The sequence below is a fragment of the Pangasianodon hypophthalmus genome, chromosome 17, assembly GCF_027358585.1.
Source record: "Pangasianodon hypophthalmus isolate fPanHyp1 chromosome 17, fPanHyp1.pri, whole genome shotgun sequence".
NCBI classification, from domain to species: Eukaryota; Metazoa; Chordata; class Actinopteri; order Siluriformes; family Pangasiidae; genus Pangasianodon; species Pangasianodon hypophthalmus.
Genome location: NC_069726.1, coordinates 15,647,548 through 15,671,520, shown reverse-complemented (window position 1 = coordinate 15,671,520; position 23,973 = coordinate 15,647,548). Strand labels below are relative to the sequence as shown.

The following is a 23,973-nucleotide window of genomic DNA, read 5'->3' as shown; positions in this document are numbered from 1 at the left end:
GAAGTTGGCTGGCTGGTTATGATGGCTTTGTGCACTTTGGCACAGTCATTCATTCTTCAGTTTTTTTTTTTAAAGCAGATTTTCCTAAAATGGATTAGTTAAACAACTAACATTTACATTCCTCGAATAAGGTACAATACATAGATTTTATTCCATGTTGCTACCAATCTCCATGACATGAAGTGATCTAGATCTACAGTCCCTTACAGTTTATACAGGAAATGCTGAGACACAACCACGTACACACTTTTGTTTGTTTTGTTTAGAGCAACTGCAGTGCAAGCTACTGTGACATGGTTTTTAAAAAAAAAAAAAAAAAAAAAAAAAAAGAATGACAGAACTCCACTTCCTTTCACACAACATTCATTCTTTAGCAGCTGAGCTAAAAGCTAAGGCTTATTCACAAGCCAACTGAACAGTGAAAAAAGAGCATCTGTAGGTGAAGTACAGTTCACACAACCTGTTAGCATTCAGAGAAATGTGCTACTGGTTATGGGTGCATTCTGCTACTATCACTATATTAGTTTATATACACAATAACATTCAGTGAGTAATCGTAGGATGTGATGTTTGTGAATGGCTGTTACTGGTTTTAGAGCCAAACAGCGAGGCAAGTCATGGTGAATTATATTACAAGGTGCATGAGAGGGGGAAAAACATCAGTGTATAACCTATATATACACATGATAAATCAGTGACACACAGTTCTTTCAAGTGTACATGAGAAATTTCAGATTTTTTTTTTTGTTCTTAAATACACACGAGTCACAAAGAAACCATGTGAGAAATGAGCCTGACATTATCGGACAAGACCAATGGAAAGCAGAGAGTGCCCTCTACCTGTACGTCACTATGCCTACACCTACACTGCATGATTAAAGCATTTTTATATATCATTTCGACTCCAGATCAGACCTCGCTAACCCGGTGAAGGCAGACTTACACATTCAGAAACATGAGAGTCACTGCTTTTCCAAAAAAAAAAAAAAAAAAAAAAAAAAAAAAAAAGAAGAATACCACATAGTGGTGAGACCTCACAAGTCTAAAAAACAGAATTCCCACCCAGCAGGGAAATTAAACATAACATTCTACTAACACAACTTAAAATCCTTTAAAAAATCCTACAAAAAATTCCATCACTAATGCCCATTTAAGCTAGTGAAATATCCAGGGGCTCTTCGCTGAGCCGGTTCCTTTTGGAAGACTATGATACAGTAACGCTATTTTAGAGTATATAAATAATCTGTTTAAATAATTCCAGTCAGACAAAACCATCAAAACGTGTAAATAATAAACTTATAATGCACTGATAAGGTCACATCAACATGTGGTCAGATGTGTCATATACAGCGTAGATTTATAGAATACAGTCTTGTTCTGTGTAGATTTATAGTCTAGCTGTTGTTGTGTGATAATGCTAACCGTACACGCTAAGGGTGCTTTCACACTTTGCCATTTTTTTTTTTTTTTTTAAACAGGAAAAATCACTGGCTGGTGCACTTTTTGTGCACACTATAACCACAACACTCTTACCAGTCCTATCGATAACTCGGATAACTAACTAGACAAGCTTGCCATCTAGATTTGAATGATAATTGTCAGCATTTAAGATTAAATAAAGATTTGTTTAACTATAACGATGAGGAGGTTGATTGTTTGCTGTGATTTTGGTGGCAAAAAAAATCACAAGAAGAGGAGCTACTTGTGTGACTTTGGTGCGTGCAGCAACTAGTGAGTAATTTCTGTTCTAAATCTCTATATACTGGTTCACTAACCAGACAGATTTCAAAATTTTTTTCATTTCTTGCTTACCCCTCAACTCGCGATCTGATTAGTTGAGAGGTTTCATGGCACTCTGTGTTGAAAGTGCTCCTCTGTGACCAAAAAAACGCTGGCTGCAAAGCTTTTTAAAAGCCGTGCACTTTGTTGCTGCTTCCCATAGGGTTACGTGCAAAACGTGTGCAGTTTAGGGAAAGAAAAAAAAAAAAAACATCTAGTGTGAAAGCATCCTAACTACACGCTACACACGCACAGTGTGTCCTGTTAATGGAAAATATGCACACAACCTTAGAAGATCCATCCATTCTATTTTAACATACTTACTGTCATTTGTTTTCAATATTTAAAAATCTGCGGCAACAGCAGTGTTACAGTACATATAGCACATTACATTAACTGTAGTGATGTTGCTTGGTACTAGTTTTAGTGTTTTTAAAACGCACGTGCAGTTACGCGTTATTTCTAAGACATGAACGCATTATGCACTTTGTGTACATTGTGATGACAATTTTGGTCCAGTTTTTAAGGTGACAGACATTGCATATGCTTGATCACTTTCAAACCCAAAAAAGGACATTGCTGAAGAATCAGTAATGAGATGCAATACTATCTAGCTAGACCAAAGTGTGAAATAGTGTTGACGTAATTATTGTGTAACAATTACATTTTGTAGTAGATTTCTTTTCTTTCTAAATCATGTCTTGATCGTACATTCATACAACGCATGACACAGAAATGCAGGGAAACCTGAGCTCATCAGAAGAGGCCAGGAGAAATGAAATGTGTGTTCCACGCTTGATTGAGATCTACAGCTGACAGGTGGAGGACAAACTGGGGTGAGGAGGGAGGTGGAGAATGAGAGCCACTGTGGGGAGAACTCATTTTCTCATGGTGTCTGGGCTCCAGATCTCTTGAATGTTCCCAGCAGGCTTTGCACGCCCTTCTTGACACTGGAGCCCACCCTGCGAGCAACAGAGTCTGCGGGAGGGCCAGGCAAACACGAGATACTGCTGGGGGGCCTGGCGTCCAGACACTTCTGATACCTCAGCTGGAACCAGACACACACAGAGATATAAAATGACAAATACTGTAATCTTTTATACATGCAATATAGTGCAGCCTGAAAAAAATTTCATTAAAGGCAGGCTGTATAAAAGTGATTACCAGCACAAAATATTGCACTTGTCCATTTACAAAGCAATATGAAATAGTCATAAACTGCTGAGCAGGCCTTGGAATTAACTTTTCAGTCCCTTCACAAATCACTAATGCACGTACTGAGTTTTATGGCAGCCACCAGGTGCCTGGCATTGAACATGTCTGTGCTGACTGGTGCAGGAGAGCAAGTGTTAGATTTAACTCTTCATTGTAGGGCCATTTAATCTTCCCCCAACACAGTTTTTGACTATTTTCAGCTAACGGTTTTTAGTGGCATCTGTAATAATAAATATAGTGACCTGATGTTAACTACATACATGTCTAATGTCAGTAAGTCAAACAGACAGCAATAGATTTTATTTTTCAAGGCGAGAAAATCAAGAGAGGAGAGATTAAATGAGAGAACTCCTGCTTATGTGTGATGGGGGAAGGGGAGAGGCTTCCAGGGGGTCAAAAATTACTAACACGTGCGACTGTCAATCGTTCCAGATTCACGTGTAAATTGGCTTATTTTTTATTGGGTGGGACACACTGTTCTTTTTGTGTATTTTTGAGTATGTAGCAGCATACTTAAAATGAAAATTTCCTACAAAAAAAATGCATAGAATTTGGCTGATCTGCTTTTTTATATATATATATATATATATATATATATATATATAATTACATACATTTTCAGTGAACAAAATTTAGGTGCATCCCTAACATGATTTTCCCCCCCAAACTTTCTACTGTATTTGCAATCAAATTAAGCAGGTCATATTCACAAGCCAGTCATGTCAGTCATTACTGGGTTGTTAGGAACAGCTGGTATAGTCGTAACCCATTCAAATCTCATATCTTGTGATTATTAGTTAGTGGCCACCATAACAACAAGCATAAGTCATCAATTAAAACATTTATGTTGTTCCCAAATATAACAGTTACTGATCATTTTTAATCACCCAAGCAAGAACTCACATCATTTTAGCTATTTTCTTTTCAGTATTTCCCAGCATGTGGTTAAATTTGTCCTCTGCTGACAGTAACATCAAACCCACAGTTGGGCTTTTCTGATCTACATCTTGACAGCAGTACCATGTTCCTTTTACTCACCATGCATGCAGCCTGCACGGCCTCGCTCAGACTGGCAGCATTGGGCTCACACCAGAACATGTGGCAGATAAAATCTCCAGGGCCTTCGGCCATGATGAAGGCAAAAGTATGTACATCTTTCCCCACGCCCATGAATGACAGGAAGCGTACGCGACACTCCGACAGAACCTCCTCAGTCTACACCCACACACAAGACAAAATACAGATGCAATGTGCTATTTCAACCACACCAAAATAAATGCAATGTTTTTACACAACAGGTTGAATTAGAAAAATAACTACTAGACGACATATGTGTGTAATTACACTCACATCTGAAATAAGAATAGTAAGAGTAGCAGAGGCCACATTCACAGTCACAGGGCTCCAATCTGCTTTGTCTCTAGAGGCAAGTGCAGTCTCCAAGGCAGAATTAACAATATCCATGCCTAGGTGGAGAACACACAGCAAGAGAAAAGACCAGTATTACAATTTTATGCAAAAATTCAATAAACAAACTTAAATCATACTGCTAAAAGTGTAACCATTTCAGAATGTGTAAACGGATTAGTACACCCATGGTCTACATTTAGCTGGCCAACAACACTTTTCTTTGGATCGGGGCGTCACACTCCAGACCTGTAGCCTCATTTATAAAAGTGTGTATGAATTCCTGAGTTAAAGTATGCAGTAACATATAAAGTAATGTGCAAACAGAAAATGTGCATACACCATCTCATATGCATAACCCCCTTTATTAATCTCAGTGTGCACATTCTAACTTAAATGCAAGCAGAGTTATCTTTAGTGTTTTAATTAATGTCATTATATGACACAACAGTGTCCACATGGAATTTTGGAAGTACAATTTTCATTAATTTCCACTGTAATGTAGTATTTCCACTTAACCATAAGAAAGAGTGAAGTCTGGCTTACAAAAAGTATTTAATTTAAATCCGAGTCTCATTTTGTGCATAGCAATATTTATAAAGCCCCCTGGTGTCTTTAAAAGGGAACACAAATCTACGTTGGGACCCGAGTTTGACACTCCTGGTTTGGTTTGTTTTAGTAAGGCTTTGAGGCTACTCTGAGGTTGATTCAGGAAATACCTCTCCCTTCCGAAATCATTTGCCTAAACCTGCATTCCTGAGCAGAACAAGAAGACACCAGTGTAACATTTAGTCCTTACAAATGCAGCTTTCAGACTGACACAGTAACAACACTGCAGCCTCTATAAGAGAAAAGTGTTCCTTACCTACTGGTTTTGCCACCGGTACATTACCAAGGTAGCGCACCTGGAAACGCTGGACCAGCTCATTCTTTGGTGCTGGGAACTCTACAAATTAAAAATTTAGAAATCATGAGATATAAATGAGATATAAAAACACACTCACTGGCCACTTTAATAGGAATACATATATACCAACCCATTCATGCAATTACCAAATCAGTGATCTTGTACATGTTTAACTTGCCAGGACATGTGTCTCCTACATTGTACTGAATATTCTTCATAAGATTCGAATGATGTTACGTACCCTGAACTGGGATGTCCACTAGTTTGGACGGATCAATGTTGAGTCTGTTTAGACTTGATTTTGAGGACTTCCTCTGTGCCATAATCTGCAACATACACAAAGGATAGACAACCTTTTATAATTTTACAACAAATAAGCAATTCCCTGTTCCCAGAGTTGCTTTGCTAAGTAAATTCAATTTTATAGATGTTACTTCCTGCTTTATTTTCACATCTAGAAAAAAAACAAAAAAAAACAAATGCTGAACTATCCTACTTGGCCTTATTACAGGCTCAGTGTTTATAAAAAGTACATGACAACAGAAACAGGATTGCCAAAAAGCACACATAAAATGCTATTTTAGACAGTCTCCATGGAGCATACGGTCACCATTTTTACTGTTTAAAAAAAGAACACAGATCACTGGATTTTTGGATTCCCGAAATTCACTACAAAACACGGACAGTGCTAATTCCATAGCAGAGAAATGCTAACCTTAGAACAGATGTCATGCATGCTGGTGGCAATGTTCTTGGCAGGAGTGTCGCACCGGAACACGTGACACTTTAGAACATGGGTTAGCTTGTCTCGAGCCACGTAGGCAAAGTCCCTGTGGTGAAACAGTCATAACTGAGTGCTCATATGCACAAAAATACACACATATTTGGGTTGTGAGGATTAAGGAAGGTGGATAGCTGTAAGATTAAAATGATGAAGGATGAAATGAAGGGCACTACAATGTCACACTATTACTATTTCTAAAGTATATCAGTGAAATATAATGCACACTATATCAAACTACAGAGAGAACTGTAATATAAATTTAATATTTATTTCTATTAAATCCACTGCACTTTATACTGTGAGTGAGTATGCCACACAACAATGAGCTGATCATGAAAATGAGGCTGGTGGGGTGAAAATCAGCTGCGGCAGCTTATCACCATGACAACCACAAATATGGAAAATAAGGCACAATAATAGCAATACACTACCTCTCCCTGAGTCCCAGAATGCAGCAGCATAGAGAGAAACCGAAACAAGTTTGAACAGCAAACAAAAGAGGGAGCACAACAAAAGTCCAACTTAGTCTAGCACATAGACTTAAACTAAAATCAAATAACTCATGCATGTCATTAAGCATTATGTCTAGCAAAATATGTTTCATTTATGCAGCATCATTTAACAAGAGAAGTATAACCTAAACTGGAGGAAAAAGCACTGTGGCAGAGAATGGGAGGACTCAAAGAACAAAAAAAAAAAAAAAACTCAGAAGACCCACATAAGTGTGTTAAATGTGCCGTTTATAATATTTCATATAATATTATAAATTGAATATGCATTAGAAAATTCACAAATTCACAATATTCCCATGAAATAGATCTTGCTCTTTACTTAAGACTTCTGTTAATAGTTTTTCACATTAGCTCAGCATCCAGCCGGAAACCACTTTAACTTAAAAGGCAACATAGAAAGCATAGATAGCTGTAGGGAAGAGGAAGGGTTGTCGGTGTTTTCTTTGCGATATGCCTTGCTGGAGAATTACTGCTCCTTTGAACAGAACTGAACAGGGTATTTAACAATCTGTTGTCAATTTGGCACCTCTGCCAACACTGAGGTGCTGAGCTTTTTAGGACATAATTATTTAGTAGCCTCTCCTGAGGTTGCTCAACATTACAGTTCTGATTAAAAATGAATGAATGAATAATAGCTTAGCTACACTTAAAATAAATTATGGTAAAAGCTAATACATAAACTAGACAAACAGGTTGCATACTGATGACTGGAAGAAAAGTGAAGTAACAAGTAAAAAGTAGCATCACTATGCTAGAATATCATCTAATTACAAATTAATGTTTGGCTGTTAAATAACTGCATGGGAAATATTTCAAAGTTGCAGATAAGCTATACTGGTACAAATTAAATACATAAATAAATAAATACGGACATTTATCGCTTTGTTTAAATGTCAAGGAGCTCCTGTATGAATTCCTGATTGAGGTTTTAAGAACCTGCAATGAAGCTGAAGACGTTCCATATGTATAGATTAAAGATTTGTGTGTTTGGTCACACTTTCACTCTCGCCAGTCTTGGTTATTGTACTCACCTGCCGTTGTCCCTGCCGACGCCCCACACGCGGATGCTGACTATAGGCTGTGAGTGGAGAAGCGTCTGTCCCAGAGGATCGATCAGATTTAGCATCTCGTTCTCCAGCACCAGAAGCATGTCCTTACCCTGGAGAATATAGTGACATATAATCACCAATTTTCATTCATTCCCTTAACGCAGGTTTTCCTCCTTGCAACAAACAGAAACAAACCTCTCCCCAGATGCCGGCTGTGTCGTGCAAGTTGTGTTTGTGGTAGGAGAGCTGCCTGATGCAGTTATTGACAGCAATGCTGCTCTTGCCAGGTGCCATCTCTTCCTCTGATATCTCCACCCAGCCCAGAGATCGCACGGCAAAACACTACCAAAGACACACACCACGGAAGAGATTATGAATTGTGGTAACACTGCATGGCACTGCATGCACTACAAAATAAGCTGAAAATAAAATGAGATTTTCATTGTAACTTACAAGCTGTTTAGATGGATTTTAGTGATTTGATCATGGAAATAAATTTTCCAGTACCAAGCTGGCAACTTCCATTTTTTTAAGGAAGTAACTTTGAAGCGACTATTCCAACAAACAAGTAGCAGAGTAGTGTTAATATACACTATATTCCATACCTTGGCCTCTCCATCAGTGCTGTACGAACTTGGTTTCTCTTCTCCCTCTGACTGAGTACAGCTGGGAATAAACAGAGAAAATACATTTGAATTAAAATGTTTTAACAGCAAGAATATATATATATATATATATATATATATATATATATATATATATATATATATATATATATATATATATATATATATTTTAAATAGCACAGACAGCATAGTGCAATCCCCTATACTAAATCTCCGAATGCTTAAGGAAAAACAAGTTATACCTGAGATTGATGGAGGCGTAGCGCAGAGTAGCCCCTTCAAATTCCTTTAGACTCTGATCAGAAGTTACATCCTCCTCCTTCAACATTATAAAACAACAGCAAAACATCTCAGGCTTCAAAGTTTACTGTTAAACAGTGTATAAATATGCAGTACCTAAATAGACAGTAAACCACACCAAGCTGAAATAAGAACCACTACACCCACCTTCCACAAGTCATCATTGAATCTGTTTTGACGAGGTACACCATTCCATGTAATCTAAAAACAGAAGCAAGTTTTAGGCTTGATATACACACATTAGACCAGAAAGAGAAGGCCATCCTTTCAACTTTTAAAACTACGGTCCAAGTGTACAGTATTAGTGGCAGAATTAGCTAAAAGAAAGATGTCTCTTAAAGTATAATATAAAAATGTTACATTTAAATGGACCACTGCTTGTACCTGTGGTTCCTCAGAGGGTGTAATTGCAGGGGAGGTGCTGGATGGTCTCTCTGGCACTGCGCCCTCTTCCATTGGAGACGGCGGCTCCCACTGCGTGGTGCCTGTTGGAATGTGCCAGTAGTAGGTGCCAGAAGTGTCCCGCACCCTCATCCACCCAGCTGGCAGGTCTGTGTCTGTCTCAAATGCACTGCGGTCCCAGTAAGACTCTAATATTCACCCCAAGTGGTGGTGGAACAGCAATAAAGAGTGAAAGCACAGAGAAATTGTTACACAGAGGGGTTGCTTTTTATGGGTCAGAACTAAGCAGTCTGCTTTGGCTGTGGACTGAGCTCATTTCGGGGCCAGAAAATGTAAACAAAAGCGTAAAACAACTGAGAACCTTTACACAGCATTACTGCTAATCAGCATGTTATATGCACCATATCAATAAAATCTATAAAATGATATATAATACAAGTCCTGAAACACTTGAAAAACTTGACTATACTGTTATTGTTATAACTCACCAGCATTCATAAAACAGTTCAATCTACATAAAGTTTTGAAACAGTAAAACTAAACCAGTAGGAATTAGGGCTGCAAAATATATCGAAATATCACAGATGTAAGGGCTTGCAATAGTTGAATGATTTTAATACTTCAAAAAGTCAAAGTTTTAGGGTGATGCAGATCGCAGACAATGCTTTCTTTTCCTCAGAAGAACATAAAACATGTATTTTGGTTATGTCATTTTCAGTTTTTAATATATAAATAAATAACCATAATTTAAATTGATTTTATACACTTACAGCATTATCGTCCTGCATATCGTATATATCGCATTTTTCTTCAATACTGTGCAGCCCTAGTAGGAATAAAGCCCGAGTTACCTGTATCTCCATCAGGAGTGCTGGTGGCCGTGCTCCCCTGAGACAGAGACATACAGCTGGAGTCCTCATCACTGGGAACGCCATTCTTGCCGAACAGTAAACATCTGTTCTTGCTCCCGCCTTCACCGCTTTTCCTCGACTCGCTGCTGCTCTGAGCCTCAGAGGAATCTGTGTCTTTCTCTCCACCACTGGCAGGTAGGCTTTCTTCCTCCTCGTCCTCCTCCTCTTCTTCCTCTTGCTCCTTGCTCTTGGGAACCTCAGAGGTATCGATCAGTAGAGGTTCATTGGCAGTGTTCCTGATGTCTACGTCGGAGCAGAGTACCTTCAGGTTCTTATTGTTCTCCACATCATGCTCTTGCTCCTCAATCATGCGGTTCTGGTTTGGGTTCACGTCTGGACTCTCGTTCTCATTTTCCGTCAGGTTCAGGTTCTGGTCTGGATTTCTGTTGAGGTCCTGCTGCTGCTCTGCGACTTTGCGCAGCTGGTTCTGACCTTCCTTCATCCACTTGGCGTTGCTCCCAGAGATGGAGTGACCTTGCTCGTTTTCTTGATTCCTTGCCCGCTCTTCCTCACGGTGAGAAACATCATCATCCCGGCCACCCATGATGCCGGTGAGGAGCTGTGAGGAGGTGGTGCTGGCGTAGATATGGCGGCTCTTGGAAGAAGAAGTGGACGAGCCTTTAGCTTTGCCTTTTAGGTGTAGCTCTGTGTCCAGTAGAGCACTGTGTGGGCAGCGCAGATCAAGGCTCAGTGAGGAGGGTACACACGTGTTCTCGTTAACCAGGTCTGACGTGCTCTCCAAAGACATGGCACAGAACTGGATACCTCTGGAAAGGGTTGGTGGAAGAGCAATGAACTATTTAGAAAACTACCATGTTGAGAGGAAAAATAACTCATTACAACTGAATCATAATTTAAATAACTACCTTATTTAAAAATTGTGCATAGTCAGAGCAGTGTTTCTGTGAGCCATGCTTTCTAAACTTTTATGGATCAGTATCAGGTAATCAAAGTGTCGATACTGGTATCATATCACTGACTAAAATCACTAGACAGCTTCCAAGGTGCTATTTTAGTACAGTGAATTTCAAAGTCCAGGGTCCATAGTGTGCAGTCTAGAGTCTTCAATTTTATTATTATTATTGTTTTATTTCTGTATTTTTAATGGCGTGGTGACTATCAGCTACTATCGAAATAGTTATTATAATTACTATTTAGATCCTGTGAGTGACAGTTCACAAATAAAACTGCTCTTGGCTTATATTTTATTAGATAGCTGGAGTATGATCTTAAAGATCTATACTCTGAAAAAGATGCCTGCCCAGAAAAAAGTTTGGGAATTGCACATATTTATCAGGATACTGGTAAATGTGGTGCCTGCTTACATTTACTGAACGAAATATATTTACATAATTGGCATTTAGGGATCTCAGTGCATTGTCAGAGTGAATGTTCATTATAATAGATTATTATTATTCCTTGGATTTAAATGACTGCAATCCTGGTTTATAACAAGGCCTTGTAGTAAGTGCTAGTCCATTAAATGTGTTGAGTTTTCTCTTATATCGTGCCTTATATCTCATCAGATTCTTGAATAAGATCGAAATAGGGAGGTTTTACACTTGTATTCGGCTATAAGGCCAGCACAGCAGCAGTATTTCCCGGCTTGTGTGTTTATCTGCAGTATCACGTAGCACAGAGCTAGCGTGGGCCGTCCCGTTAGCTGCGCATTTACCATTAGCCTAGCCGGTCGAACTAGCTAACTGCCTAGCTAATAGCGGTATAACAAACAGCTCAAAATGTTGAAATGTTAATTCACAATTATCTCAAGTCAAACTGGTTAAATTAATTAAATGAAATAAGCTACCGGGCTAATTGTCATCGAGCTAATTCCCCACCTAGCCAACGCTAGCTAGTTCATCCTCCATGATCTTGACTGTACAGAGCGCTCATCTCATCTTATCTCATCTCGCCTTAGCATAACACAAACACACCCTTCTAGCTACCTCTCACGAAATAAATTACAGTTTTACTCCAATACAACGCAAAAACTATGTCAGCTTACCTTTTATAAAATATTCTTCATCAATATCCACCATTTACTATTACTAAGAGAGCAAAACAAAAACCGTCACCCTCCTCAATCACTGCTGCTCCGTTGTAGCGTATTCTATATCAGGGAGTCGATTCCATAAGGAGTCGATTCTTCACTGTCGGGACCGTCTGCTCTAGTGGAATCGATTCGGTTCCATCTGGGAGTCGACTCCAGCAATTCCCGACACCAGGAATCAGAACTGGAGTCGACTCCAGTGTTAGCCAGAGAGCTATCGCTGTTAGCTGTTTCCTACGTCACACATCCCACGTAAACACAGCGTCAGAGCACCAGGTGGGGCGGTTGAAGAATGAGCAGTGAAGATGGTGCATTTTATTGTTATTTTTATGTTTCATCCAGAGTCATTATGAACCAGGAGATATACTCCAGAACACTTCACTTTGACATTTCTCTTCTTGCTCTTGTTTATTTGTGCATCAGTAATTCTTTGTAATAGCAGCACCACAGGGTGGAGCTGAAAAGCTGCACATAAACTACACTAAACTGCACGTGCAGTGCTTCTGAGCATGTAGGCTAGTGACTTTTATCATGAATGAAAAACACTTTGCTTGCACACTTGATAGGGATTTTATCCAAAAAATGTCCTGTTTCTGTACAAAAATTGGTGTACTACACTGAAATTTTAATTTGCAATCTTAAACAACATCCTTGGTAAAACAGTAGTAAAACAACAGTAAAAATTTCTGTTCACAACTTAGGACAGTATAACACACACACACACATCTGTACTGTGTCAGTTAACATCACACATGTTGACCCATAACATGAAAATGATCAAATCAACATTGCATTCAATAAAACATAGGGGTGTAAACCTCCAACTTCCACACGATATGATATGATTTTCAAATTCATAGGCAAAGATTCAGTATTTCATGATACCACTCAATCTGCTACAATACGATAAGATACGCTACAATACAATATGATTCAATTCTATTTAGTAGCCTCCAAATGATATGTGAAGCCTACCATTAATTCACAAATGATGATGTGGAGAATGATTATTTTATGGAATTATGGGCAAATCACCTTGTGTATTAAATTATCTACACATTATTGTAAATCGTCAAATTGTCAACTTATTCAACATAGTTAATGTAGCAATAATGTTTTTAGAAACAGCCACATGAGCTCAACAGCTAGTAATCATAGTCTGTACATACTGATGCATGAATATAATTAGTGATTCATCAAATATTTTACTCTTACACACATATCTATTGAAATTGCTGAAATTTTGAATGATATACATCTAAATCTGTAGAACCAGCCCCAACAATCCATTTTTTGATGTCAATGTCAGTTATAATAATTAATCTCCATCTTTAGACTCCACTGATAGAATGACAGTGCTGTCGTCCATATTCAGATAGTCCTAAAAAGTACACAAACAGAAATGCACAAAGCTTTTAGTTTGATAGTTTCCTATCAATATTTTATATTTACAACATTCTCAGAAAGAGAACATTACTTTTAAAATGATGCTCATCCTTATCTTCTGTGTGTACAGGAAGAAACATAGTAGAAACATTCAGAAATATCTTCATACTCTAGTAACTGAAGAGCACTTACACGATCATTTTCCAGAGTGCTCTCCAAAACTCTGACAATATCCATAAAGGAAGGTCTCATGACGTGGGGCTCTTGTCCACAGTCTCTCATCATTTGAAGCCTGCAGTAAACATTCATTCTTATATTGGCTGTATATTCATACCAGATGCTAACTTTGTTAATAAAAATAAATTCTTTTATAAATACTATGATAAATATAGTTTCATTGCTACATAGTTTCACACACAACAGTCAAAATCAAAAAACACTGAGTGAGTGACAGTTCTGTAGGTGGAAACGCCTTACTGATAAGAGAGCTCAGAGGAAAATGGCCAGACTGGTTTGAGCTGCCAGGAAGGATATAATAACTTAAATAATCACTCTTTACAATTGTGGTGAGCAGAAAAGCATCTCAGTATGCACAAAACATCAACCTTGAGGTGGATGAGCTACAACGGCAGAAGATCACTTTGGGTTCCAGTTCTGTCAGCCAAGAACAGGAATCTGAGGCTGTCATGGGCACAAATTCACCCAAAGTGGATAATTAAAGATTAGAAAAAAATTATCTGGTCTTTTTCCAGTCTTCAACTGTCCAGTTTCAGTGATCTGTGCCCACTTTAGCCTCAGATTCCTGTTCCTGGCTGACAGGAGTGGAACCTGATGTGGTCTTCTGCTGTTGTAGCTCATCCACCTCAAGGTTTGATGTGTTGTGCATTTGGATATGCTTTTCTGCTCACCACGGTTGTAAAGAGTGCTTATTTGAGTTACTATAGACTTCAGCTCAAACTGATCTTTCTCCTGTGATCTCTCTCATCAGCAGGGTGTTTCAGATGGCAGACCCCCCAATCTCAAGATGTTTTTTGTTTTTCACACCATTCTGTGCAAACTCTGGAGACTGTTGTGTGTGAAAATCCCAGGAGATCAGCAATTATAGAAATACTCAAACATTGTGCTCAAACATATGGCACTGAGCTGCTGCCATATGATTGGCTGATAAGATAACTGCATAAATGAGCATGTGTACAGGTGTTCCTGTTAGAGTGACCAGTGAGTGTATATAGGTTTAATGTTCCAAATAGTCTTTAACGGTAACAGTAAGCAATTCAGATCCAGAGGACCCAGTTAAGCATGTGAATTTGGTTACCCCTTGTTTAATATCTCCCAGTCAAAGAATCAAACTTATTAACTACTTTCAGCTATTAACAATTATTAAATAATTAGATTATTATTTGCAATCATCACAGACATGAATTTCAATGTTGTATTGAGATAACAACAATAGACTTTAAGTCAGTAATAATGGTAGTCTAAATTTATGCAAAACACATACAATAGAATGCTTTAAAAATTCTGGAGTCAAGTTTGAAACTACTTCCCTTTAAGAGGGAAATATTTGTGGATATGCATTATTAATGTAGTTGCATGGATCTTTTGACCCCAAACCTTCAGGAAAGCATAAATAACCTAATTTTGCTTTTTACAGATCCAGTGCATGAAAGTTTTATAAGAACAGATTTGGTAAAAGTCTGTCTCATCCTAAGACCTTTGCCACTGGAGTGTAATAAAAAAATGTTACTTACTGCATTAGTTAACACTAACAAGTAATAAACTTTTAAACAGCAATTAGTAAGCAGTAAAACATGACGTGATATGCAGTTACATAATGAACAACGGGGTGGTGTGATGTGGCTCGATGCAGAGATAAAGCTCCCTGAGGTGCACAGCAGTGATTAAATTGGACTGGACAGATGCTTTTATTTTTAAGCACCAGAGTAGGCTTTTATTTCCGAGGAGACTGGTTTCAACAAGTGCTGTGACTTTCTGAAATTGTTCTACCTGCCCACACTGCCGAATGAGTTGCTGGGGTAGGAATATAATAAGAATTACTTTTGCATGTTCTCCTCAGGTTCATCTGGATTTCCATGTTCTCCGGTTTCTGCCCACCTCCAAAAAACATGCCTGTAGGTGCACTGGCTACTCTAAAATGTCCCTAGGTGTGAATGTGTGTGCAGGGTGTCCTGTGATGGACTGGTGTCCCATCCAGCATGTAATCCTGCCTCATATCCAGTTTTCCCGGTATAGGCTTCAGATCCAGAAGTTACTGAAGATGAATTAATGAACGAATGGATATTAGACTATAAAGGCTCTTTTGTGCTGACAGCCATGGCAATAATATTAGATTCTGGTTATACAAAAGTGTTTCATTTAGCACCCTTTAGGGCTGTTCAGTTTCTTGAGAAACTCTACAACAGACATTTTCTCTGTTGGAGATGCTTGCAAGTATCCAAACAGAAATGGGGGTTCTGAGGGTTGAGGTCAACAATGACTATCATGGAAACAATATAAACCACCCACAATCAACATTAAAAATGACGTTTATTATTCCACCCTGTAATACAGATCATTCTAATCTGAAATGAGTCAGAAAGTCTAACCACAGCTACTCACATTTCTGGCCTGCACTTTTCAGGCTCTCGGGTCCTGTGGCCAGCAGATACATAACTCACAACTTCCTCTAATGTTTTCAGGTCGGGGTAGGGTACAGTGCCTAAAAGATATTAATGAAGGGTTAATAGTAGAGATACGGGATCCTTGAGTAAACATTTTATATAAGCTGACATTCTTTTAGATCTCTATTCCTTCCCCTTACCAAATGTTTGCATCTCCCAGATTACGATTCCAAAAGCCCAGACATCTCCTTTAAATCCGTAAGAGCCATGTTTGAAATATTCTGGAGGGTACCATCTAAAGGGAACTCGCTTCTGTATGGAGACACAAGAGTCTGAATATGGATAAGCCACCGCACTGCAGTGTGGAACTTGAGGATCAGCAGCCCTGGCCCTACCTCAGTAAAACATTTCAATCTGCTGGAGTAAGTAAAGACTTGTATAAAATGAGGCATCTCCTTTGCCTCCTTAGAAGGCATGAATTTCATGTAATTTGAAAAAGCATGCTGAGGTTAGGTTCACTACTTTACGAGTTATTTACTGGTTATTAAGTTAGCCGCTTTACTTTGTTTATGCCAAGTTAGGCTAGCGTCGACTGCAGTAGCTAACATAATCGTATGAATAGTAATCTGGGAACTGTGAATGGAGATGGGGTCATGTGACTGATCAGGGCATATATTCACTGTGCTGGTTCTGACGCTGCTCGTTGTGGTTCAATATGGGAGAAGACAGAGTTGTGATAGTCATCTGTTAATATGAAATTGTGCTGTATATTTTTATTTTTGTTAACTGCTACTTATGCAACGTTACAGGTGTGGAAGAGAGCACTAACTGCCCTCTTCCGCATACATGTGGAACATGCTTGGCTGGCTAATGTGACTCTAATCCACAGGGAAAACCAGAATGCCATTCTTGCCTTAAATACAAACTTCAGTTTAAAATTATGTGATGTAATATGATATTTCTCGCATGAAAGATTCTGACATTCTTGTTTTATTATAAGATTCTGAATATTAGGATTTTAAAGAGTAAATATTATATTTATAATTGTTCATTTTTGAGTGTGAGCCCCATTTTTTCCAAATCTTCTTTAAAAGACTTTGCCTCACAAACAGGCACATTTAGATTAGTGAATGACAACAAAAGCCTAAAAAATTGTTAAAAAACTACAATGAATGTCACACAATAATTATTGTTTTTTAATATTTATAAATTGCATCTCTGTCATCCTTATTTCCTTTCTTTCTACTTGAAACGTGTCTTTGTAAATTAACCTATGTTGTGTTTAAATTAAAAAAGTGCCATTCTTGCCCTTAAACCTGAGAAAGCTGTAAGTCTTACCCTGTTGGTTTTCTTGTAGTTTTCAGAGACGCTCCACTCCCTCTTTACGTCTCTGGCCAATCCGAACTCAGCTACTTTTACTTCATGGGGAAATCTGTGCACCATGATATTCCTCAGTGCCAGGTCGCAATGCAGTATCTGATGATCACATAACAAGTCAATGTATCACACTATAATAAGTCAGGTAGCTTGAAGAAAATACAGATGGAGCTTGTACAAGTACCATTTTGGAGTGCAGATGGTCCATGGCCTGTGCTACGTGGTAAAGTGCAATGGTGAAGAGATGCTGTAGCTCTTTATCTTTGCACAGTCTTTTTTTATTCGCCTTAATGAAGGTGCGTAGGCTGCCATGTTCTACATTTTCCATAATTAACATATAGGGCTCTTTGACACACAGAAAAAAAATATATATTTCTGCAATTTATTTCAGATTAATGTAGTAACAGAGCAAGCATGTGAATCTGTATTGAACTGAACACAAATATATATATATAGACAGTATACTAAAAATGAATCCTTTCCTTTCCTACTTTTTATTAATAGCAATACAGCTTTCAACACTGATTAAGGAAATTGGAAATTTGTATTGGAAAAATTTTATTTTTTTCAAACACAAATCAGGCTTTGTCTAAATAAATATGCATCAATTTGCATACTTAATAAAAGAAAAAATATCTAGTCATTTAATATTGTTAGAATGAAAATATTATTTTACTGTGATGATGTGCTCAAGTGAAAGACAGAAATGCTTGTTGGAAAAGTATTTCTTTATTGTTTAAACACTGTTAGAAAACAAAACTATTTTAAGCCATTTTTAGTATAAAATCTAAAATAAGTCCAACAATAACCTACATTTTGGGAAATTCCTCTGTAATTTCCTTCTAATTGGAATGTGCATGTAAAAAATTCAAGAACGCAGAAATCGTCTAGAATAGAGTTTTTTTTAATATAATCTTAATATAGGGAAAAACCTGAAAATGCAAAAGAAACATATTAAAAAAAAATAAAACTTAAAAATGTGGTTTAATATGCTTCCATGCTAGTTAGTGAGGTTTATAATGTTTATGAAAGAATTGTCATAATGACAATGCATAAAATGATGGTGTTTTGCACCTTCTTAAACCTTCTTCAAAGTCATGAGTGGACAAAAACCCTGAATTCAATATTTTTCTCTTGGGCTTTGAGACTTTGGTTAATACAGTTAAAGAGAAGACATGTCATAGATCCAAAAAATCTGAAAAATGATTGATGCAACCAAAAATTGTCATTTCTACCTGCAGTGTCTTGCAGGTCTGACAGGAAAGATGACAAGAAATCGCACATCATACCTTCTGTGAAGTTCCAGTCTACAAGTTGTAGCAGATTCATGTGTGTGTTTAGATTCTGCATGATCATAACCTCCCTTTTGACCTCCTTGTGATTAATGGCTAAAACACAAAGATCAAAAACATACTAAATCATTAGGTCTTTATTTAACCCAAGAAGTAGTGCAAAGTGTCAAACCTTACCCTTTTTGTAGATCTTGCAGGTGAACATGGTGTGGCCTTTGATAGTGCCACGTGTCATTTTTGCTTTATACAGCACTCCTACTTTTCCAGTTTTAATGAGTTGATGCATAGTGAGATCAGCTTTGTTAAATGAGGAACTCTGTGAAATGTGAAATATAGTTTTACATTATCAACCTTAGGTCATCCTAATTATAGTGAAAACACTTTTAGAGATGGTGTAGTCTTATACATACAGTCAGGTCCGGAAGTATTTGGACAATGACAGAGTTTTTGTGATTTTGCCTTTATACACCACCACAATGGATTTGACATAAAACAATCAAGATATGATCGAAGTGTAGACTTTCAGCTTTATTTTAAGAGGTTCCACAAAAATATGGCATTAACCATTTAGGATTTAGAGCCATTTTCAACAAAGTACCTCCATTTTCAGGGGCTCAAAGGTATTTGGTCAAAGTAACATAATTGTAAATATAACCATAATTTTAATACTTGGATGAAAATTCTTTGCAGTCAATGACTGCCTGAAGTCTGGAGCTCATGTTCTCAAAACTCAATTTCTGAGTTTCCTCCCTGGAGATGCTTTGCCAGGCCTTCACTGCAGCCACCTTCAGTCTTTCTGCCTTCAGTCTTGTCTTCAGTAAGTGAAAAGCATGCTTTATTGGGTTGAGATCCGGCGACTGACTTGGCCATTGAAGAATATTCCATTTCTTTGCCTTCAAAAAGTCTTGAGCTGCTTTCACAGTATGTTTAGGGTCATTATCCACCTGCACTGTGAAGCAGCATCCTATCAGTTTTGTAGCATTTGGCTGAATGTGAGCAGAGAGTATAGCCCTATACACCTCAGAATTCATCTTGCTACTTCTGTCAGCAGTCACATCATCAATAAACACCAGTGAGCCCGTTCCATTGGCAGCCATACATGCCCATGCCATAACACTGCCTCCACCATGTTTGACACATGATGTGGTATACTTTGGATCATCAGCTGTTCCTTTCTTTCACCATACTTTTCTCTTCCCATCATTCTGGTACAAGTTAATCTTGGTTTCATCAGTCCAAAGAATCTTATTCCAGAACATGGGAGGCTTTTTTAGATGTTTTCTGGCAAAGTCTAATCTGGCTTTCCTGTTCTTGAATGTTACCAGTGGTTTGCACCTTGTTGTAAACCCTCTCTATTCACATTCATGAAGGCATCTCTTGATTGTAGATTTTGACAATGATACACCTACCTTCTCCAGAGTATTCTTGGCTTCTGTTGATGTTGTGAAGGGTTTTTTCTTCACCAAGGAAAGGATTCTGTGATCCACCACTTTAGTTGTCTTCCGTGGTCTTCCAGGCCTTTCAATGTTGTTGAGCTCACCAGTGCTTTCTTTCTTTTTAAGAATGTACCCAACTGTTTTGCTGTCTGTCTTATAGATTTATGTTGTTTTTTCAGCCTAAATACCTTTGAGCCTCTGAAAATGGAAGTTCTTTGCTTAAAATGGCTGTAATTCCTAAATGGTAAATGCCATATTTTTGTTGAACCTCTTAAAATAAAGCTGAAAGTCTACACTTCGATCACATCTTGATGGTTTTATTTCAACTCCATTGTGGTGCTGTCTAAAGGCAAAATCACAAAAACCCCGTCATTGTCCAAATACTTCAGGACCTGACTGTGTATCCAGCAAGATCTTACAGCTGACTTCATGTTCTGCAGGTTAAATTCAGAGGCTGAAATGGCATTTTGTTCCAGCTGGACTGAAATTATTTGTGCAGACCCAGAGCTTTGCTCTAAAGGATCAGTTTCAGTAGATGGAAGAAACGTTGCCTGCTGCTGTGTGTTCTGCAGACTCCTAAATCTGCGCTTCAAGGCCTGATACCTAGAGGAGTTAAACAATATTAAGCTGTGTGCATCTCAGATTCAAAGGCTTTCAAAATATAGCAGTGTGTGTTGGCGTAGCTCAGGAGTATACTCACTTTTTCAACCACGTTATAGCCATTATGATGATCAGAAATATTGAAGTATACACAGTTATGATTACGCAAAGCAGCAAGCTTTCTCCATCTGAAAATCGAGATTTTAAAAATGATATATTCCATAGAATGAAGTTATAATACGCTTTTATTTTTCGCTTCTTCACCACCCAGTCCCACAGATTTAAGTGCTAATGGATATACACAAAGCTGTAACTTCTTCATATCTCAAAAATCATACCATATGATTTTTCACATCTGACAAAGTCTTTCTTTGTGCTGTTGTGTGTTGTTGCATAGACAGGTGTTGTTGTTGAATAGCTTGACGCCATGCCAGTATTCTGCCTTGATGTAGGTCTATACATCTAAAATAAAAAAAAAAGTTAAAAATTCTATAATTTCTACAATAACATACTGTGTTCAATCCAGCATGATACACTATATGTCCAAAAGTATATGGAAACCTGACAGTCACACCCATGTTTGAGTCTTCCCCAAACTGTTGTAACAAAGTTGGAAGCACACAATTGTCTAGAACGTCTTTGTATGCTGTAGCATTAAGATTTCCCTTCACTGGAACTAAGAGGCCCAAACCTCTTCCAGTATGACAGGTCCTTGAAGATACGATTAGCCAAAGTTGGAGCAGAAGAAACTGATTGGCCTGCACAGAGCCCTAACCTTTACCCCCATTGATCACTTTTGGGATGAACTAGAACGCTGATTGCGAGCCAGGCTTTCTCGCACAACATCAGTTTCTGATATCACTAATGCTCTTGCTGCTAAATGGGCAAATCCCCACGAGCACGCTCCAGTATCGAGTGGAAAGGAGAGAAGAGTGGAGGTTATTATAGCAGCAAAGAGGGACTAAATCTGCAATGGGATGTTCAAAAAGCACATATGGTTGTGACGGTCAGGTGTCCACAAACCTTTGGCCATATAATATACATGGTAAAGCACATGGTATCAATAACAAAAGCATTTATGTAAAGCAGCAAAGAGACATTGTCAGGCTTTTTTTTTTCATTTCTTCCATTATTTTGTTACAGTAAAAAAAACAATGCATTACAAATGCTGCAAATAATAATTACAGTAACTACCTGACAACTGTGTTGCCTATAAGTTAATGTACATTTACAAGGTAACGTGAAAGAAAGACAAATTTAAAGGCCAGTACCAAGCACCTTGGAATATTAAATGTGCTTTGTTAAGGATTTTTGCAAGTTAATCAGAAGTTGTCCTAGCTGGTAATTTTAAAGGTACATGCTTACGAATGTTAACATAAATACCAAGGTTAACTTCTACACGATTGCATTAAAATTAGTAATATACGGTAATGAGGGTTTGTCTTCTAAGCTTCTACCACTCTATATAGTTATATGGCCAGAATTATTGTCACAAATGTGCAAACGTGTATAAGCATTACACACAAGCATTTTCTAAAACATTATGTTTTGTAGTTTGTTGCCTTACATGACACAATCATTTGTGCATTTTGCTTTTTCCTGAATTACATGTTTATAATGTATTAATATTTCTCAGCCTTCAAAAGTGGTCCCAAATTTTTACACACGGGGTCACAGCCAGATGTAAGTTTGACAAGTTCTTATCAATATCAATACTTCATTTTATCCACAAAACTATGCAAAATATGGACGGGAATACTGCTTTTTTAAGGAAAATTCTGAAATAAATAACGAATGACAAGAAACATAATTTTGGTATTGTGCTATGTGAATGTCTGACTATTCAATGTGTTTTCACAATTAAACAAAAAAATAATTTTGAGGGCCTTATTTTTGGACATACCAGTGGGACAAGTTTAAACACAACCTGAAATAAAACATAGTTAAAGCAGTTTAGTTCATTCACTATCACAGTATTACTTGGTGTAGAATAAAACTTTATCATCATCATTATGAGTCACTTAGCTTTTATATGCTGAATAGTCACAGTATGCACCATCAAGAGAAGAGTAATAGAATGGGTGAAAAAACTGAATACAAGCTGCAGATTAAAATAGTTAAGCAATAAGAAACTAAATCAACCTACCAGTAAAGATCACCTTCAGCCTGCTATCATGCTCATCCATCGTTTTGTTTAATCTAGTTTCATTTCATTTCGTTGGTATCGTTTTCTTGGGGGAAACAGGGGTGTTACTTTCCTTCTGCGATCTATATCTAAACTCTGAAGTGCTCTGTATGGAACATTCGACTCTATGCATGTTGTCAAAGCTTCAAGACCCCCTTTCGTTGTGGTTTCCTGTCAATGAACACATTTAAATACACCAAGCCTAAAAGCACTGACTTGGCAAAAACAATTCTTTTAGACCTCATCTAAGCCAGATTCAGATCCAAGCACTGATTATGATGTGCACGAGGAAAACAGTTGGAAGAAAAAAAAAGCTTGTTTTAATAATACAAAAATCAAAAACACAAATAGATTATGCATGAATGACATTCAGTAAAAACATCAATAAGGATATGTCACCCATAAATACGTCTATGTCACCCATGAAAAAAAGGCACGGTCAGATTTGCAGAAGAAAATGGGTTTTTTTGTTTGTTTGTTTGTTTTTTTTTTCAGAAATGGTGGTCTGTAAGATTGGAACGTTTTAAAATAGTATGCTTGCAATGAAATATACTAGCCTTCAAAGTATCTTTCTTCAAAGCTGGGGGTGGGTCAGTCTGTTACTCTGAACATCGTTAAAGGTACACTGCAAATAATGACATCTTAGCAACTGAAAATATCTTGAATATAGTCAAATTTATCTTTATTTTTTCTTATAAAAGATTACTAAACTATACATTCCTACTAATTTCAAGCCTGAAATACTCTTGTTAATTGTGATATTTTTGCTAATTTAAGCATTTGTCTAGAAAGAAGCAAAATGATTTGCCAAAAGAATAAGACAATTTAACAATGGAAATGAGTAGAATTGTCCAGAAATAGGTTCAATAACCCTATAATAGCAAATACTAGATAGATTAGACTATATTCAAGGTATTTTCTTAAGCTAAGATGACATTTTTTGCAGTGTAGAATTCTTCTGTCTTGGCACTAACATCGTAAATGGCATTAGAGTTAAAGTCAAGTAAAGACCATTAAAATCATCTGGTGCCATCTATGAAGTTTTAACACATGCAGGATGTCCAGCTGGCTGGATCTTCTTCTTGGGTATTTCTCCATGCAGAAACATATTCAAATAATTATCCATGGTTATTT

The 23,973-nt window shown here is 37.6% G+C and overlaps 2 protein-coding genes across 3 annotated transcripts; both read right to left on the bottom strand.

Moving 5' to 3' along the window:
* Positions 1-305: 305 nt before the first annotated feature.
* apbb1 (amyloid beta (A4) precursor protein-binding, family B, member 1 (Fe65)) lies at positions 306-12,124 on the bottom strand. Its single transcript, XM_026941972.3, has 14 exons — positions 11,898-12,124; positions 9,833-10,659; positions 8,964-9,169; positions 8,727-8,780; positions 8,522-8,598; positions 8,259-8,319; positions 7,849-7,995; positions 7,636-7,763; positions 6,024-6,138; positions 5,550-5,634; positions 5,267-5,347; positions 4,345-4,460; positions 4,033-4,209; positions 306-2,827 (listed from the first exon to the last, which is right to left on the bottom strand). Exons 2-14 carry the CDS (start codon positions 10,638-10,640, stop codon positions 2,666-2,668), a joined length of 2,217 nt encoding a protein of 738 aa, XP_026797773.3. The 5' UTR covers positions 10,641-10,659; positions 11,898-12,124; the 3' UTR covers positions 306-2,665.
* A 385-nt stretch (positions 12,125-12,509) lies between these two features.
* Positions 12,510-23,939, bottom strand: LOC113543573 (fibroblast growth factor receptor homolog 1-like). Of its 2 annotated transcripts, XM_026941902.3 has the most exons (12): positions 22,801-23,939; positions 20,993-21,116; positions 20,755-20,842; positions 20,474-20,657; positions 18,796-18,934; positions 18,616-18,714; positions 17,511-17,671; positions 17,288-17,425; positions 16,150-16,261; positions 15,948-16,047; positions 13,521-13,620; positions 12,510-13,323 (listed from the first exon to the last, which is right to left on the bottom strand). In XM_026941902.3, the coding sequence occupies exons 2-12, from the start codon at positions 21,114-21,116 to the stop codon at positions 13,261-13,263; spliced, it is 1,308 nt and encodes a 435-aa protein (XP_026797703.3). In that variant the 5' UTR covers positions 22,801-23,939; the 3' UTR covers positions 12,510-13,260. The 2 variants fall into 2 exon arrangements, with proteins under 2 accessions (XP_026797703.3, XP_053097397.1); XM_053241422.1 differs by having other exon boundaries at positions 20,755-23,939.
* Positions 23,940-23,973: the final 34 nt, after the last annotated feature.

What these genes read in the sequence shown, in the direction of transcription:
- apbb1 (XM_026941972.3), bottom strand. Translation starts at nt 10,640, where the DNA reads ATGTCTTTGGAGAGCACGTCAGACCTGGTTAACGAGAACACGTGTGTA. An exon ending in CACTCCTGATGGAGATACAG is followed by an intron (nt 9,170 to 9,832) that starts GTAACTCGGGCT and finishes GGTGAATATTAG; the next exon opens with AGTCTTACTGGGACCGCAGT. An exon ending in GCACTGATGGAGAGGCCAAG is followed by an intron (nt 7,996 to 8,258) that starts GTATGGAATATA and finishes TGTCTTTGGTAG; the next exon opens with TGTTTTGCCGTGCGATCTCT.
- LOC113543573 (XM_026941902.3), bottom strand. Translation starts at nt 21,116, where the DNA reads ATGTATAGACCTACATCAAGGCAGAATACTGGCATGGCGTCAAGCTAT. An exon ending in ACCATCTGCACTCCAAAATG is followed by an intron (nt 17,426 to 17,510) that starts GTACTTGTACAA and finishes TGTGATCATCAG; the next exon opens with ATACTGCATTGCGACCTGGC. An exon ending in GCACTCTGGAAAATGATCGT is followed by an intron (nt 13,324 to 13,520) that starts GTAAGTGCTCTT and finishes TGTACTTTTTAG; the next exon opens with GACTATCTGAATATGGACGA.